This window comes from Geotrypetes seraphini, chromosome 1 (assembly GCF_902459505.1).
Source record: "Geotrypetes seraphini chromosome 1, aGeoSer1.1, whole genome shotgun sequence".
Lineage (NCBI taxonomy): Eukaryota > Metazoa > Chordata > Amphibia > Gymnophiona > Dermophiidae > Geotrypetes > Geotrypetes seraphini.
In genome coordinates, this window is record NC_047084.1 from 225,448,449 (window position 1) to 225,465,817 (window position 17,369).

Consider the following 17,369-nt stretch of genomic DNA (forward strand, 5'->3'; position numbering starts at 1 on the left):
ACAAGGATGCTGGAGGAACTTCAGCTTTAATTCTCACAGCGAGGTGGAAATAATGCCCGAGAGCGCAGAGGCTTTGAACAGCTGGCGCACTTTGGGGGTCTTCCCCTAATCCAGGGCCGCCACCGCCTCTTGATTGCTGTTCCCATGTAAAGAAGCAGACTCTGCCAGAGAAATTTCATCCTGGGACAAAAATGGTATGGAATTGGGCTTTCCATTCCTGGCCTTGGCCTGTGTCCTTGTCTGGTCAGGCGCATGCTGAGGGAAGTTCTCCAGTGCCACCGTCACTGCTGTGCTGCAAACAGACACTGAGGACACTTGGAAGTTCAATGGACGATTAGTTTTCTACCTTCGATGATGTTAGTCCCTGTAGGATTCCGTACTCTAGATGCTCAATCCCTTCCCGCACTCCAGGAGTTGCAGAAATCCACACACTTTTCTGAGCATGTACTCCTCCTACCTTAGAGTTAGAGCCCCCTGCAGTTCAGTCCCAAAACCAAGCAACTATACCGGAACCAATCCATGACAAAATAAGGCACAGGGCATGAAGACAAAAAGAGGACACATGACCCCCACCCCAACCTTCACTCATTTCCTTGGTCCCCCTTTAGCCCTTTCAGTGCTTCTCTCTCTTGCCCTCCCTCCCCCGCAGGTGCTTCTCTCTTTTTTCAACAGCCCTGCTGTGGGTGCTTATTTCTCTCTCTCTCTCTCCCTGTGAGTGGTTCTCTCTCTTTCTCTGTTCCCGCAGAGGTGGGACAATGCAGAGATAAGGCTTCCAGGCAGGCTGAAGGCAGTAGGCTCATATCCCTTAAGCTGCCTGAAGACTGCAATTACAGTGCTGGAGGAAGTAAGTAGGGGACATGGGGAAAGCCATAATCAACTTCAGGTAAAGGCTTGAAGCTGGACTAGAGGGAGAGTCCAAACCCCGGACAAACTCCCTCCAGTTCAGAAAACCCACCTATGGGCTCACACACACACACACACACACACACAACCCGAGCACTCAAAATCAGAGAAAAACAAAGAAAAGTGGCAAAAAAGCCTCAGTTCAGCTTCATTTGGCAAAAAACTTCACTTTCTAGAAAACACTCAAAGGTTAGAAATACTTGCACATATGTGATGGTAATTATAGTTGGAAAAGCCAGCACTGTAGCAGCCCTCAGAGGAACCACCCACATAAAAAGTCATGCCAAAATAAAAAAAAAAAAAAAACAACACAAATTGTGTAACCAAGATCTGTACAATAACATAAAGTCACCAACAACTTCAAAAAAATCCAAAAGCAGAAAAAGACAGAGAAACTTAGCTGCAAAAATGGTCTGAGTAGTTCACAGAGCACTTCACTCGGTACTCCACCCTCCAGACACCGCAGCCTCATCATCTACATGTAAACCTGTCTTTTTCTGCAAAAGAATCACTAGATGACACTTTAATTCAAATGGATGGCTCACTACAGGAGCTTAGTAAACAGAAAGAGTGGAGAGCTATGTATGTTAACAGCCTAGGGAATAAATTTCTAGAACTAGAAACAGAAATAGTTAATGCAGACCTAGACGTAGTAGCAATATCCAAAACATGGTTCACAGACTCTCATGGGTGGGATATAACTATACCAGGATACAACCTGCTTCGACAAGACAGAGAGGGTAAGTTAGGAGGTGGGGTAGCACTTTACATCAAAGAGAACATCAAGACAACCAGGATCACGGATGTCAAGTATACTGGGGAATCCATCTGGGTAAACCTGGCCAGAGGCAGAGAAAAATGCCTGTACCTTGGTGTGGTGTACAGACCTCCAAGACAATCGGAGGACAAGGACACAGAATTAATTGAAGACATTGAGAATATCACCTTACGGGGGGGACGTTGTTCTGTTAGGAGACTTCAACATGCCCGATGTAGACTGGAACACACTCTCAGCGACAACTTGTGATAGCAGGAGGATATTAACGTCCATGAAGGGAGTAAGGCTCAAACAAATGGTACTAGGGCCCAGGCCATCCTGGACCTAGTACTTACGAACGGGGAAAGCGTCTCGGAGGTCTCGGTGGGAGAAACGCTAGCCACCAGTGACCATAACATGGTATGGTTTAACCTTAAGAAAGGCTTCCCTAGGTCACAAACAAAAACAAGGGTACTCAATTTCCGAGGCACTGACTTCGCACGCATGGGAGACTTCGTCCATCAGACGAAGGTTCAAGAAGTAACTGATAATGTGGAAACTATGTGGTCAACCTTGAAATCGACCCTTCATGAGGCAACTAAATGCTACATAAAATCGGTAACCAAACAGCAAAGAAAAAAGAAACCCCAATGGTTCACTGATGAGGTCTCGTACCTCGTCAAAGAGAAGAAAAGAGCATTTCTCTCATACAAACGCACGGGGGAAAAAGAAGCAAACATTGAATACAGGACAAAGTCTGCAGCGGTCAAAACAGCAGTCAGGGAGGCCAAACTTCGAATGGAAGAAACTCTAGCGAAGAACATTAAGAAAGGGGACAAATCCTTCTTCAGGTACATTAGCAACAGGAAAAAGAACGCAAACGGGATAGTACGCCTTAGAACGCCAGAAGGGAACTATGTGGAAACAGATTCCGATAAGGCCAAACTGCTGAATGATTACTTCTGTTCAGTCTTCACCTGCGAGGCACCAGGGCACGGGCCACGGCTGGAAGCAAAGCAAAGCATGGAAGACCCATTTCAGAATTTTGAGTTCACACCAGCTGATGTTTACAGAGAACTGTCAAGACTCAAGGTGAACAAAGCCATGGGACCGGACAAATTGCATCCAAGAGTGCTCAGAGAGCTATGCAATGTTCTGGCGAAACCGTTAGCCTTGCTCTTCAATCTCTCTCTAAGTACGGGGAGAGTCCCCCTGGACTGGAAAACAGCCAACGTTGTTCCTCTGCACAAAAAGGGTTGCAGAGCAGAGGCTGCGAATTACAGGCCAGTGAGTCTCACATCAATAGCGTGTAAACTCATGGAAACTCTACTTAAAGGTAAATTAGACACGATATTGGATGAGGGAAATCTGAGGGATCCCTGTCAACATGGATTCACTAGGGGCAGGTCATGCCAATCCAATCTCATCAGCTTCTTTGACTGGGTGACAGGAAAGCTAGACTCAGGAGAGTCTCTGGACATAGTGTACTTGGATTTCAGTAAAGCTTTTGACAGTGTCCCGCACCGTAGACTATTAAACAAGATGAAATCGATGGGGTTGGGTGAGAAGATAACTGCATGGGTCAATGATTGGCTGAGTGGAAGACTTCAGAGGGTGGTGGTCAACGGCACACTCTCTGAGACATTGGAGGTGACTAACGGAGTGCCGCAGGGATCAGTCCTGGGACCATCCCTTTTCAACATATTCATAAGGGACTTGACCCGGGGGCTTCAGGATAAAGTAGCACTGTTCGCCGACGCTGCCAAACTGTGTAATATAGTAAGTGAAAGCAATCTCAAGGATAGTATGCCGCAGGATCTGATCACGTTGGAAAAATGGTCCTCGACATGGCAGCTGGGCTTCAACGCTAAGAAGTGTAAGGTCATGCATCTCGGCAGCAGAAATCCACGAAGAACATACACCTTGAATGGAGAAGCACTAGCTAGGACTTCAGAAGAATGGGACTTGGGAGTAATCATCAGTGCAGACATGAAGGCTGCCAAACAAGTAGAGAAGGCCTCATCCAAGGCAAGGCAAATGATGGGATGTATCAAGAGAAGCTTCGTCAGCCGCAAACCTGAAGTCATAATGCCACTTTACAGAGCCATGGTGAGACCTCATCTGGAATACTGTGTGCAATTCTGGAGGCCACATTACCGTAAAGATGTGCTTCGAGCCGAGTCAGTCCAGCGGATGGCCACTAGAATGGTCTCCGGACTCAAGGGTCTCTCATACGAGGAAAGACTGGGCAAATTGCAGCTCTATACTCTAGAAGAGCACAGGGAAAGGGGTGACATGATTGAGACATTTAAATACGTCACAGGTCGTGTCGAGGTGGAAAACGACATATTCGTTCCCAAGGGACCCTCGGTCACAAGGGGGCACCCGCTTAAACTCAGAGGAGGGAAATTTAGTGGTGACGCCAGGAAGTACTTCTTCACAGAAAGGGTGGTGGATCATTGGAACAAACTTCCAGTGCAGGTGATCAAGGCCACCAGCGTACTCGACTTTAAGAATAGATGGGACATCCACGTGGGATCCCTACGAAGGTCGAGCTAAGGAACTAAGTCATCAGCACTCAGACTTAATGGGGTGGGTCAGTAGAGTGGGCAGACTTGATGGGCTGTAGCCCTTTTCTGCCGTCATCTTTCTATGTTTCTATGATTTCAATTACCCCAACATTGACTTGTTAAATGTTACATTGGGGAGTACTAGGGAGGTAAAATTCCTAGATGTCATAAATGACTGCTTCTTGGAGCAACTGGTCCGGGAACTGACAAGAGGGGGTGCTATTTTAGATTTGGTCTTTAGTGGAATGCAAGACATAGTACAAACAGTCCGGGTAAATCCGGGTGCATAGTAACTCTAGGAAAACCTTGGGGGGGGGGGGGGAAACCATGAAGCCGGCCCACTGTTAGTTCCGGCCAAACTGGGAAGCAGCCAAACAACATGCATTCAAGCTCCTGAATAAATCAGGGGTTTGAGCAGCTATGTAGGGGATAGCCCCTGAGCTAAAAAAATATAAAAGCAGGCTGGCTAGCTAGGTGTCCCCAAGGGCTGATCCTGCTACTAGCAGACCTCGGCTGTGTGTAGGGTTACCAGATTTTCCCTGAAGGAAAATCCGGACCCATTGCCATGCCCTTAAGCCTACCCTGTTCCGCCTGCATTATGCCCCCCCAGCCCTGCCCTGCCCTCAAATGGCATCTGTCCCTTCCAATGCGATTTTTACAGGAAGCTTTTCAAAACCCAAAGTGCCGGGGTTTGAAAAGCCATCGAAAAGGAGGACATGTCCTGGGAAATCCGGACATCTGATAGCCCTAGCTGTGTGTGGTCTGCATTTTATCCCTGGCAGAGGTCCCAACAAGTGGGAACCTCTGGGCATCGAGTTTCCAAACAAAAGCAGAAAAAAAAATACCAGAAAATAATAAAACTGCAGAGCAGATCAGTTCAGCACTTCTGAGCAACTTGCCTGCAGAAAACAAACTGAGGGGGCAGGAGCAGCTTCTTGGTAAGGAGGTGGAGTTGAAGACATGATTGCCAGTTTTCTGCAAGCAACTTGCAAGTTGAGAAATAGAACCACACACATTGCAGTAGAATAATGATTAGGCACCTGAAGGAAAGCAATTTATGTAACAGGACCTGAACAAGCAGCCAATGAAGACCAATACTTAGTAGAGGCCACAGGAGAAGTTATAGATAAAAGCGATTTTGACAATTCAGCTGCTGTGCTCTCTTTGGCGGTTTGCCTTAACTGCATTTTAAAACGACAATGACTAGAGCACGATGAAATCCTGCAATATTTTTATATTGGCCTTGGTTCATTATTGGCACTGCTACAAGATAGGTAAAGAGCCTCAATAAGCTGATAGCAATAAAGAGATCATAAGCAATGCAAAGGCCCTTATATTATGACAGAAACAATATCACGTTACAAATGTTCATACATTAGGGCTCTCCCTGATCAACGTACTGGCCACATAACACCACATTTACAAAGCAGCTGTATACAAAAGTGGGGGGGAAGGCAGAGTCCACCCATTATTCATCTCAACCCTGTCACTACACCGCTAATGCCAGCCCCGTTGTCAACGTCATCGGCGCGCGCCCAGCCAGCAATTGGCGCGAAGATTAGAGGAAAAAGTGTTGCAGATGGGACGCGATTCTCGGGGGCCCGGAAATATTTCTGATAAATAAGAGCAAAAATGGTAAGAAGGCCCAGCGACCCAGAGCTTCCTTGGTCCGTCCGCTGGTTTCTGAGCGGTGACGTGATGCTGGAAGAAGACCTATGGAAACTAGTGAAGGATGCTTGGGACGGTGGGGAGAGGGAGTTGCGTTATGCCCTCCGAGCAAGGCATGATCGGCAGATGCGGTGGTTGGGAGGGGTGCTGGTCCCTTGGTTTGGCGCTGACAGTTCTGCCGATGAAGGGGTAGAAGCTGTTGCGTGTCACCTGGGTCCACTACGATCCTGGCACTTGCACTTTCGCGAGGCCCCAACAACAGCCATCATCTGGTTCTATTGTCATATAGATCTTGGGTCGGATTCATTTTACCCTCTGCGGATTCCAAACCCCGATCAGTCATATAAGCCCCACCCCTTCCATGTTTGATACACTAGCAGCTTTCATGTCAAGGTGATTACCTTTATGTGAGAGCAGCCAACCCCCTTCACCTTAGAATTTGATGGCATTACTATGATAATTTGATTGATTTCTTTTGTTAGGATGCTTGGTCTGTCACTTTGATACCGTCGCCATTCTTTAAATTGACTGGTCAAGAGGAGGAGGGGGGGGGGGGACTAGGACTGTGGCTGGTTAAAAAAAAATAACAATACTGGTTTAATCCAGGGCAGATGCAAGGGTATTATATGCCCTACCTAGGAGAACATTGAGCCTTCACCACCCCTTCTGCCCAATTCTCCTTCGGTGCTCCAAGGCCCACCCCCTTGAAATTTTAATAATGAAATTCAACAATCCCAAATCATCCTAATATCAAACATCCAAGAGCAATCCTGTAAACATGCATAGATGGACATCTACTTATGCTTTCTGACTCCTATGTGGAATTTAGGAGACACTTAAAGGCATATCTGTTTACAAAATATTTAGGCAGTTAATTAGCAATGATTTTATAATGGACCATTTAGATCATTACAGTATTTTAATCATTGGTTTTTAATTTTATCTAATTTTGCTTTTAATTGTAATTTTTAATTATTGTAAACCGCATAGAACTTCATGGTCCTGTGGTATATAAACTGATTATTATTTCAAAATATTAAGCTTTCTTTTGTATGTATGAGTATAGTAAAAGCAATTTGTAAAAGCCATTTATGCAGGTAATGGGCTATTGAAAAGTGTTCACCCTCATTGTAGGTAAAAAAAAAGGCATGCTAATTGTTCTTTGAATTGTATGGCAGATAGAATCTATTTAAATTAATTCCAGTGTTGACAAGTTTAAATCTTAGTGACCTGACTACAAAGAAATAAAAGTGTTTGTAGAGGGCGTATGGGGTAGGACTTTTGTCAAAATGGTAATGGCTAATGCATTTGACATACTGCCTTTCTGTGGTACAAGGATCCAAAATTTCTTTGTAATATAAAAAATGAGGAAAAGTATACATTTGGCTTGTATATTTTACTGCATGGATTAAATTTTAAGTATTAATATTAAATTTGTGTGCACGGGTTAGTGCAGTGGCCTGAGAACCCGGGCAACTGGGTTTGGTTCCCACTTCAGCTCCTTGTGACTCTGGGCAAGTCACTTACCATATATACTCAAATATAAATCGAAGTGACCTTTCTCTCCCCAAAAAGGAGGAAAAAAGGTTGACTGGAATATTAGAAATTTAGATGATCCTGATGAGCCAATTTACAAAAACTAGACATCTTGCCATAAATTTTAACAATTTCTTTTAAACTTTAAAATATTTGTATTAGCACAAAACCACACAACATTTACAATAAACATTTATATATCTAAACTGGCTGAGATAAATTAATATTATGGAAAAGGAGAGCAAATGGGACTTGATATACTGCCTTTCTGTGGTTAAAATAAAAGCGGTGTACATATTATATGCAGGTACTTATTTTGTAACTGGGGAAATAGAGGGTTACCATATATACTCGATAAACTGAGATTTTTGGGCCAAAAAATGTGGAGCTCTGTCTATATTTGAGCCACCACCCGATCACTGAGGCTGCTGTCCTCCCGTTAACCCCTGATGACCACCATGTAGTTATACACCCCTTGTGCCCCTCCCCCGATGAACACCGGTACCACTATCCTCCCAACCTCAACATGATCCATGCTGTTGCCCCTCAGGCATTGTGCTTACCCATTCAGTTTTGAAGAAAAGCTGCTGCCACCAGTGCTGTATGCTGATCCTGCATGGGGCCTTGAGCATCTGTGCATGCTCAAGGCCTGCTGGCTCCTGCTCCTCTGAGATTCTCAGAGAAGGTGGGAGCTGGCAGGCCTTGAGCACGCACAAATGCTCAAAGTTCCAACGCTGGATTAGCATACATAATTGGTGGAAGCAGCTTTTCTTCTACACTGAATGGGTAAGCACGATGCCAGCAAGGTGGAGATAGGGGGGGGGGGGGGCGAACATAGATGGCAAAGGCACGGGTCATCTTGGGCAGAGGTTTCCAAGACACAGTACTGCTGGATTGGGGGGCGAAGGGGTGCTGCTGGACCTGGGGGGAGAGTAAGGACTGTTGCCTGACATAGGGGGCAAGTTGAGTGAAGGTTGCTGCTGGACTTAGTGGGGGGGGAGCGGGGTGAATGAAGGGTGCTTCTGGACTTGGATATTTGGAGGGGATAAGAGTATGGGGTACTGCTGGACCAGGAGAGGGGATGCGAGTGAAGGATGTTGTTGGATCTGGGGTGGGGATAAGAGTAAGGGGTTTCTGGACCTGGAGACAGGGTGAAAGTATGGGATGCTGGTGAATCTGAGGAAAGGGGTACGAGTGTGGGGTGTTCATGGACTGGAGAATGGGGTATGAGTTAGGGGTGCACTGTGGTATTAAACTAAGGTTTTGGCTTTGATGCTGTGCTGTCCTTCAGGGAAAAGGTCTTACTCCTTGTTCTTCCCCTGTTTCCTCCCTTGGCCTCTGGGGAAGAGGACCCAGCTCCCTAATTCGGCAGCCCAACTCTAACACCTCTTACATCTTTAGATTCCCCTGGTGGAAAGAAGGCACCTGATACCTCCCTACACTGATTTTTCTATTTCCCTACAATTTTGAGCTGCCACAAGGAGAAATGGAGGTAGGGGGTAGTAGGGAACAGGGAGAATATGGTGGAGGGGATTGTTTATCTAAACAGATATTGTTTAAACTGCTGATTTTTATGATGCTGTCACAAAGACTGGTATCCCTTGTCATTTTGGCTTTTTTGGGGGGAGGGGGAGGGGCAAAAATCATTGGGGATTGAGAGGGTAACCTTCCATAATCCCTCCAGTGCAGTGCTTGGTAGCAGGTAATGTCCTAAAAGATTGATGCCAGGATTTACAACATTTATTCCTCTTCTAAAATGGAGAATAAATGTTTTTCTTCTGTGCATTGTCCTAAACATACCCAAAACATATCTACATCGTGCCCCCATTTTGTCATGCATTTCCCAGCTTTGTAAAATGGGAACTTTGACCCTCTATTACTAAGCTGGTTACTGCGGTGACCCATAGTAATCACACCGAAGTCCATTGAGAATTAATGGGCTTCGGTGCCATTGCTGTGCAGGAGCTGCTAGCGTGACTTTGTAAAAGGGGAGTTAGTTGTTTATGCAAGATAAACTTTTAAGTACTGGTTTATACACGTCTCAAATGCAAGTACCGGTAGTCCTTTTAAAATTATTGTCATAGTCTTTAAAGTCTGTGTTCAGCCTTTGAAACCTGCTGGCCTTAAATGGCACATTTATATAATATTTGTTTCACTTTAGCATACATTTTTCGTTTGTACCTTATCTGAGTTAGATTCAGGTAGAACAAGTATTTTTCCATCCATTGATTTGGGATCTTATTCTGAGCAGGGCTTCAACTCCAACTATGACTCCTTAATTTATGGTCCCTCTGACTCCGAAGGACCACAGCGTCGTTCGTTCCTACACACTTATCCTCACGAAGTTGGCTTTCATATTTGGTTTGTTATTATCAGGGACTCCTGATGTAGGCATTTTAGCCGAAACACGTTGTGTGTCGTGTCCATGACTTTTGTGACTGATTGATTTACTTGTGCTTGTGCTGCAATACAAGTGGGTTTTGAAGACCAGGCTTGTTCTGCTCTTTTCCATTGGAAAATGAGTTAATTGTTAAACTGCAGTTACATAATTTTAAGATCCATCTATTAATGATTTTTTTCCCTTAGATCTCTTCATCAGTTAATAATAGTCCATTGAAATCTGTAGTTCATATTTCCGCCACTAATCCCTCTATCCTTCCTCGCCCAAACGCCTGCTACCACCAGATCCGCCCACAGACATAAACTATCCTTCCCCTCTCTACGTGGCATCCCCCACGCAGGCAAACTGGGAAGATCCCGCCTCTCCAAAATCACGGGCCTTTGGAACGATCTCACTATCCCGCTGCGAAACCTGGGCTCCCTCCAGCTGTTCCGGAAACAACTGAAAACCTGGCTTTTCTCTAATATATAACATCTCCTTCCTACTTCCCCCTTTTCATATGCCCTTGTAAACTCTCTCTCCCCTCTTCTTGTATTTTTAAGCTTTGTAAACCGTGTCGAGCTCCGCTTCCGTGGAGATGATGCGGTATATAAACTTAAGGCTTAGTTTAGTTTAGTTTAGTTGGTGTTCTAGATTTCAAATTTCAAATTGAAGTAACAAACTTATCTTTTTGATGTGACTAAGATCAGTTTTGCACACCTGGGTCTTGCTAATCACTTACATTATTTGTCACATGATAAGAACATAAAAGTTGCCAGACTGGAAGAGCCCAAAGATCCATAAAACCCAGTATCCTGTTTCCAACAGTGGCAAACCCAGGTCACAAGTACCTGGTGAGATCCAAGGAGTAAAACAGATTTTATGCTTTTGATCTTGCAACTGTGAGACATGCCCTCTTATATAGCCCTTTATATGTGGCCATTTGAATTATTATTTCACTTGTTGATCAAAATCAACTTCATAAATTTACCTCCTCTTCTATGAAACTGCGATAGCAGTTTTTAGTACGGTGAGCCGCGCTAAATGGCCCGCGCAGCTCCCGATGCTCATAGAGTTCCTATGAGCGTCGGAAGTAGCGCAAGCCATTCAGTGTAGCTCTCTGTGCTACAAACTGGTAGCGTAGTTTAATAGAAGAGTGGGTTAATTGTATCTAAAATAAAGTAGTTCTTATCACTGAATATGAAATGTAACCTGAATAGGAACAATGAGTGAAAGGAAGTTGGATGTTTTGGCCAAAGACTTACTTAATTTTAATTTTTGTGTGGATTATTATAAAATATAGAAGTCAACTTTTTTTAAAGTGATTGGAGGTTCTAAGCTTAATAAAATTGCCCCTACCTGGCCTCAGTGATGGAGTTCAATATTGGGGATGCTCAAGCGCTTATACCCGCAGAACCGGTACCTACATAGAAACATAGAGTATGACGGCAGAAAAGGGCCGTCAGCCCAACAAGTCTGCCCACTCAAGAACCTTCCCTCCCTCGAGAATCCATCTATTAAGCATTCCTCTGGAGCGACCCCACCTTTCTATCCCATTGTCCCTTGAAGTTGAGCGTGTTACTGGCCTCGACTACCTGACGTGGAAGACCATTCCATCGATCAATTACCCTTTCGGTGAAGAAGTATGTCCCCATGAAATCTTCCCCCTCTGAGCTTTAGCGGATGCTCTCTTGTCACCGTGAGACCTGTAAGAAAAAATATTTCTTCTTCCACCTCAATGCGGCCTGTGATGTATTTGAATGTTTCTATCATGTCCCCCCTTTCTCTGCACTCTTCGAGAGAATATAAGCGCAGCCTGCTCAGGCGTTCTTCATATGGGTTGATCTTCAAGTCCTGAGACCATCCTAGTGGCCATTCGCTGAATCGACTCCATTCTCTTCGTGTCCTTTAGATCAGTGTTTTTCATCCTTTTTACACCTATGGACCGGCAGAAATAAAAGAATTATTCTGTGGACTGGCATCGGTCCATGGACCGGTGGTTGAAGAACACTGGGCTAAGTCGTGGGCCAAACCCTGCCCATCTCTACCCAATCTCCACCCCAGACCCCGCCCTCATAACAGTACTAATTGCACCTTGCATGTCCTTTGCCTCATCTGACGTTGCAACGTCAGAGAGAATGCTTCCGGTTCAAGCGCAGGATGCCTGTAGGAGCCACTGCCCGTGGCTTTGTGCACTAAATCAGTTAGGAAGAGGGAGCTGGCTTGAAGATAACACCACATCGATCGCAACGTGGACCGGTGGTTGAAGAACACTGTTTTGGGCCTGATGCATGTGCTGGACCTGTGGACCGGCAGGAAATTTATGTGGACTGGCACTGGTCCATGGACCAGTGATTGAAGAACACTGTTTTAGATAATGTGGCCTCCAAAACTGAACACAGTAATCCAGTACTCACTATGGATCTGTATAACGGTAGTATAACTTCAGGCTTTCGGCTGATAAAGCTCCTTCTGATGCAACCCAGCATTTGTCTAGCCTTTGCTGAAGCTTTCTCCACCTGATTGGCAGCTTTCATATCTTCCTGGATGATTACTCTCAAGTCCTGTTCTGCTACAGTTCTTGTTAGGTTTTCACCATTCAGGGTGTATGTTCTGCATGGATTTCTGCTACCACCTTACATTTTTTGGCATTAAAATTTAGTTGCCAAGTACTGGACTATTGTTCCAGTAAAAGCTGGTGCTGCTCCATAGTGTCGGGCATAGTTGCGCTGTCAGGTTCTGTTGCGCTGCCCACAACGTTGCATAGTTTAGCGTCATCGGCAAATAATGAAATTTTGCCTCGAAATCCCTGAGGCATATCCCTTACAAAGATATTAATATCAGGCCCAAGACCGAGCCCTGCGGTACTCCACTGGTCACTTCCGATGTTTTTGAGGGAATACCGTTTACCATCACCTTTTGAAGTCTGCCACTAAGCCAGTCTTCTGTCCATGCAGTCAGTGTTTCTCCTAGGCCCATTGCGTTCATCTTATTCAATAACCTACGGTGTGGGACACTATCAAAAGCCTTACTGAAGTCCAAATACACGATGTCCAGGGACTCTTCTCCATCCAGTTTTTTTGTTACCCAGTCAAAGAAGCTTATCAGATTGGATTGACAAGACCTTCCCTTCATAAAGCCATGCTGGTGTGGATCCCTTAATCTTTCATCATCCAGAATCGCTTCCAATCTGTTTTTTATCAACGTTTCCATGAGTTTACACACTTGATGTGAGACTCACTGGTCTGTAATTTTCAGCCTCTGACCTGCATCCCTTTTTGTGGAGCGGAATAACATTGGCAGTTTTCCAGTCCCTTGCTTAGGGAAAGATTGAAAAGCTCAGTTAATGGTTCTGCTAGGACATCTCTCAATTCCCGAAGTACTCTGGGGTGTAGATTATCTGGGCCCATAGCTTTGTTTACTTTTAGCTTTGATAGCTCATGGTAGACATTGCTCGCGGTAAATTCAAAGTCCCGGAATGGATCCTCCGAGCACCCCTTTGTCTGTAGCTGAAGTCCGGATCCTGGCGCTTCGCAGGTGAAGACTGAGCAGAAGTAGTTATTGAGTAGTTCTGCTTTGTCTGCGTCCGAGTCTACGAAGTTACTGTCAGGTTTCTTTAGGCGCACAATACTGCTTTTGTTTTTTTCCTGTTGCTAACGTACTTAAAAAAGGATTTATCCCCTTTTTTAACCTGTCTTGCTATATTTTCTTCCATCTGGAGTTTGGCCTCCCTGACTGCAATTTTAACATTTCTAGATTTCGCCAGATAGTTTTCTTTAGCTTCTGGTCGTTGTGATTGTTTGTATGTTATGAATGCTTTTTTCTTTTGCTTTACTAGTTCTGAGATCTCCGCAGAGAACCACTGTGGTTTATTTTTTCTGCGCCGTTTGCTCACAGTTTTTATGTATATGTTGGTTGCTTCTTGCAGGGTTGATTTTAGAGCCGACCATAGTACCTCTGCACTGTCCGTCGTGCTCTGGTTTTGCAGCGCTTGGTAGACATAGTCCCCCATGCACTGAAAGTTATTTCCTTTAAAATTTAGGACCTTAGTCGATGTATTTGACCTAGTGATTCCTTTCTTCAGGTGGAACCACACCATGTTGTGGTCGCTGGAGGCCAAGACTTCTCCTACTGATACCTTTGTGACACTGTCCCTGTTGGTGAGTAGCAGGTCCAGGATCACTGGTGGGTTCTAATACCAACTATTTGAGCGTGCACCTCGTATGGAGGTTAGTAGTCTCTTGCTGCCACTGGTTGTAGTGGAAAGTTTGTTCCAGTCCACATCAGGCATATTGAAGTCTCTCAACAGCACTGTGTCTCCTCGCAGTGTGATGGTCTCAGTGTCTTCAATTAGTTCTTTGTCTGCATCTTCCTTTGTCTTGGTGGCTTTTGTTATTGCCCCTAGCAAGGTTCACCCAGAGGGATTCTCCCGTATACTTGATGTCTGTGATTTTAGTAACTTTGATTTCCTCTCTAATGCATAGAGCTACTCCTCCTCCTGATTTACCTTCTCTGTTGTGACGGAGTAAGTTATATCCTGGTATGACCATATCCCATCCGTGGGACTCTGAGAACCATGTTTCTGATATCGCCACCACATCAATGTCGGCGTTTCTCATTTCTGTTTTCAGTTCCAAAATTTTATTGCCCAAGCTGCGGGCATTAGCATACATGGCTGTCCATTCTTTCTGTTTGCATGGAGTGTTTTCTGTCCGAGATAGTTTGTCCCCCTCTATCCTGCCTTTGTTGCCCTTAGTATTGCCTCTTTCCCCTTCGGTATTCACGTGATTACTTATCTCAGACTCTAAGATGGAGTTTCCGTCTCTCCCTCTGTCTCCTTCTTTATTGACGCAATTACTTCCGTCTCTCCCTCTGTCTCCTTCTTTATTGACGCAATTACTTCCGTCTCTCCCTCTGTCTCCTTCTTTATTGAAGCAATTACTTACCTCAGATTTCAAGATGGAGTCTCTGTCTCTCGCACTTTCTCCCTCAGTATTGACGCGATATGTTTTGTCCTCGATCTTGCCTTTGTTTCCTTTGGTATTGCCTCTGTCCCCTTCAGTATTCGCAAGATTACTTACCTCAGACTCCAAGATGGAGTTACAAAACTTGATAAGAAGACCTGAAATGGACCTGAGTGTTGGATTAAGTACAGTATTGGTCTTACAAGAATCAAAATTGTAAATGCCAATGGAAGTGGTGGAGGTCAGCACTACTAACAGATTTGGGTGCTTAGAACAGATAGTAAGCAGTGGCTATGAAAAGAGTTGTGAGATCAAGTAAAGGACATGCTAGGCTGAGGGAGCTGTCACTGAGTGGCATATGGGTGTTAATCCAAAGTGAGTACACTGTATGAGCCAGTTGGGTCTTTATTTACTATCTTTTATTATGTTATGTAAATGAATGGGTATCATAATTAAGACAGTGCTTCCATGTGCTTTATTGTTGTGTTTGGCTGGGATTCATGTTTCCCATTGTGAGATATTTGTGTGACCAGACTAGTTAAAAAAATTGGATCCTTCTTAATAGTTGAAGGTGTTATTGTACATGATGGTTCAGGTGCTACTAATTTATCAATAAGCAGCTCTTTTAGATAAAATAAATAGTAGCCCGATGTGTATCCCTTGCTTTACCTATTGGATGGATCCATGTGACTTGATTTTGCTTCTGTATTCGACTTGGTTAACAATTCGAAGCTTCTTCACAAACTAGCAACCTAGGTATATGTGGGACAATCCTTTCATATTTTTATCATATCTCTGAATGAACATTTTCTGTCCATTGGTCCAGGATGACATCTATGCTCTGGCTTCTGGTGGCCCAATCGTATTGTTTCTTTTTTCACTTCCTGGCCTTTCTGATTCAATCCCTCATCTTTCTTCATTTACTCGCATAATATCCAGATCCTATCTCCACATTGACCCCTGTACTTCTTCCTTTATGTTGACCATTTCTACAGTTGTGGGCAAAATAGACGATTAGTTATTAGATAATGAATCGAAGCTTGTTACCATAAAATCTGAAGCAGTTTCCCTTTACCACCTTCTTTAATTGTATACAGAACCCTCTGTATACATAATAATCCTCTTCTACTTAAAGAGCCTCTGAAGATTTTGGGTGTATTCTTTGATTGTGCATTATCTCATACATTATGGTTGTTTTCAGAGCATTATTAAATACTCTATGTATATATGTATTTTTTTAGGACTACGTCCTTATGTAGCATAGGCAAAACATAGCCCATATTAGCAAAGGTCCTGATGGGTTTAACCAAATGGAAAGATAAGTTAACAAAATTAAAATAAATACAGTCGTGAAAAAATTAGGACACCCCATGAAATATTCAGTTCTTTCTTAAGAAATGTTTGATGTCAAATCTTTTTTTATTTATCTCTAGAAAGTGATGTAATTGCAGGTAAACAACAAAAATTTTCCTTGATTTACTCATGAAACAAAAGATATCCACAAAAATGTATATTCTAACTGAGGAATAAATTAGGACACCCCCATATATCCTCCCACTTAAAGTGGCTCAAATCACACACAGGTGTATCACATCAAGTGCACATGATTAGAACATTGTTACCAGCATTTTGAAGGAGGTTTGCCCTACTTAAACCTCAAACATTTAGTTTAGTGTGCTCATGACTACTGCGGTGAGAGTGAACACCATGGTGAGATCAAAAGACCTGTCCGAGGCCTTCAGAAAGAAGATTGTAGCAGCTTATAAGTCTGGTAAGGAATATAAAAAGATCTCGAAAGAATTTGACATTAGCCATTCCACAGTCTGGAAAATAGTGTATAAGTGGAGGACTTTCCAAACAACTGCTAACATGCCCAGTTCTGGCCATCCAAGCAAGTTTACCCCAGAGCAGACCACAAGATGCTAAAAGAAGTCTCCAAAAGCCCTAAAATGTCATCATGTGACCTACAGCAGGCTCTTGCTACTGTTGATGTGAAAGTGCATGTCTCTACAATCGGAAAGAGACTGCACAAATTTAACTTGCATGGGAGGTGTGCAAGGAGGAAACCTTTGCACTCTGAAAGAAACATCAAGGCCAGACTGAAGTTTGCCAGAGAGAACGTAGACAAACACCAGGACTTCTGGAATAGTGTTCTATGGACAGATGAGTCTAAAATTGAATTATTTGGACACGAAAAGAGGACATGTTTGGCGTATACCAAATAAAGCATTCCAGGAAAAGAACCTCATAGCAACTGCGAAGCATGGAGGTGGAAGTGTCATGGTTTGGGGATGCTTTGCTGCAGCAGGACCTGGCCAGCTCACCATCATAGAATCCACCATGAATTTTACCATATATCGGAGAGTGCTTGAGGAACATGTGAGACCATCTGTAAGACAATTAAAGCTGAAGTGTAACTGGACCCTGCAACATGACAATGACCCGAAACATACCAGTAAATCCACCAAGGACTGGCTGAAAACTAAGAAATGGAGCGTCCTGGAGTGGCCGAGTCAAAGCCCTGATCTTAATCCCATTGAGAAGCTGTGGGGTGATTTGAAATGGGCTGTACATGGAAGGAAACCCCTCAC

General features: G+C 44.1%; 1 protein-coding gene across 6 annotated transcripts in view; it reads left to right on the plus strand.

Annotated features, from left to right (window-relative positions):
* Positions 1-17,369, plus strand: part of RFC1 (replication factor C subunit 1) — a 363,193-nt gene that overhangs the window by 25,025 nt on the left and 320,799 nt on the right. For 3 of the 6 annotated variants that reach the window (XM_033947358.1, XM_033947361.1, XM_033947364.1), the window contains exon 1: positions 5,883-6,011. The exons of 1 other annotated variant lie outside the window; for it this stretch is intronic. In XM_033947358.1, coding sequence (XP_033803249.1) covers positions 5,946-6,011 — 66 coding nt within the window. In that variant the 5' untranslated portion in view covers positions 5,883-5,945. 2 more of the 6 variants (XM_033947360.1, XM_033947359.1) reach the window with 2 other exon arrangements.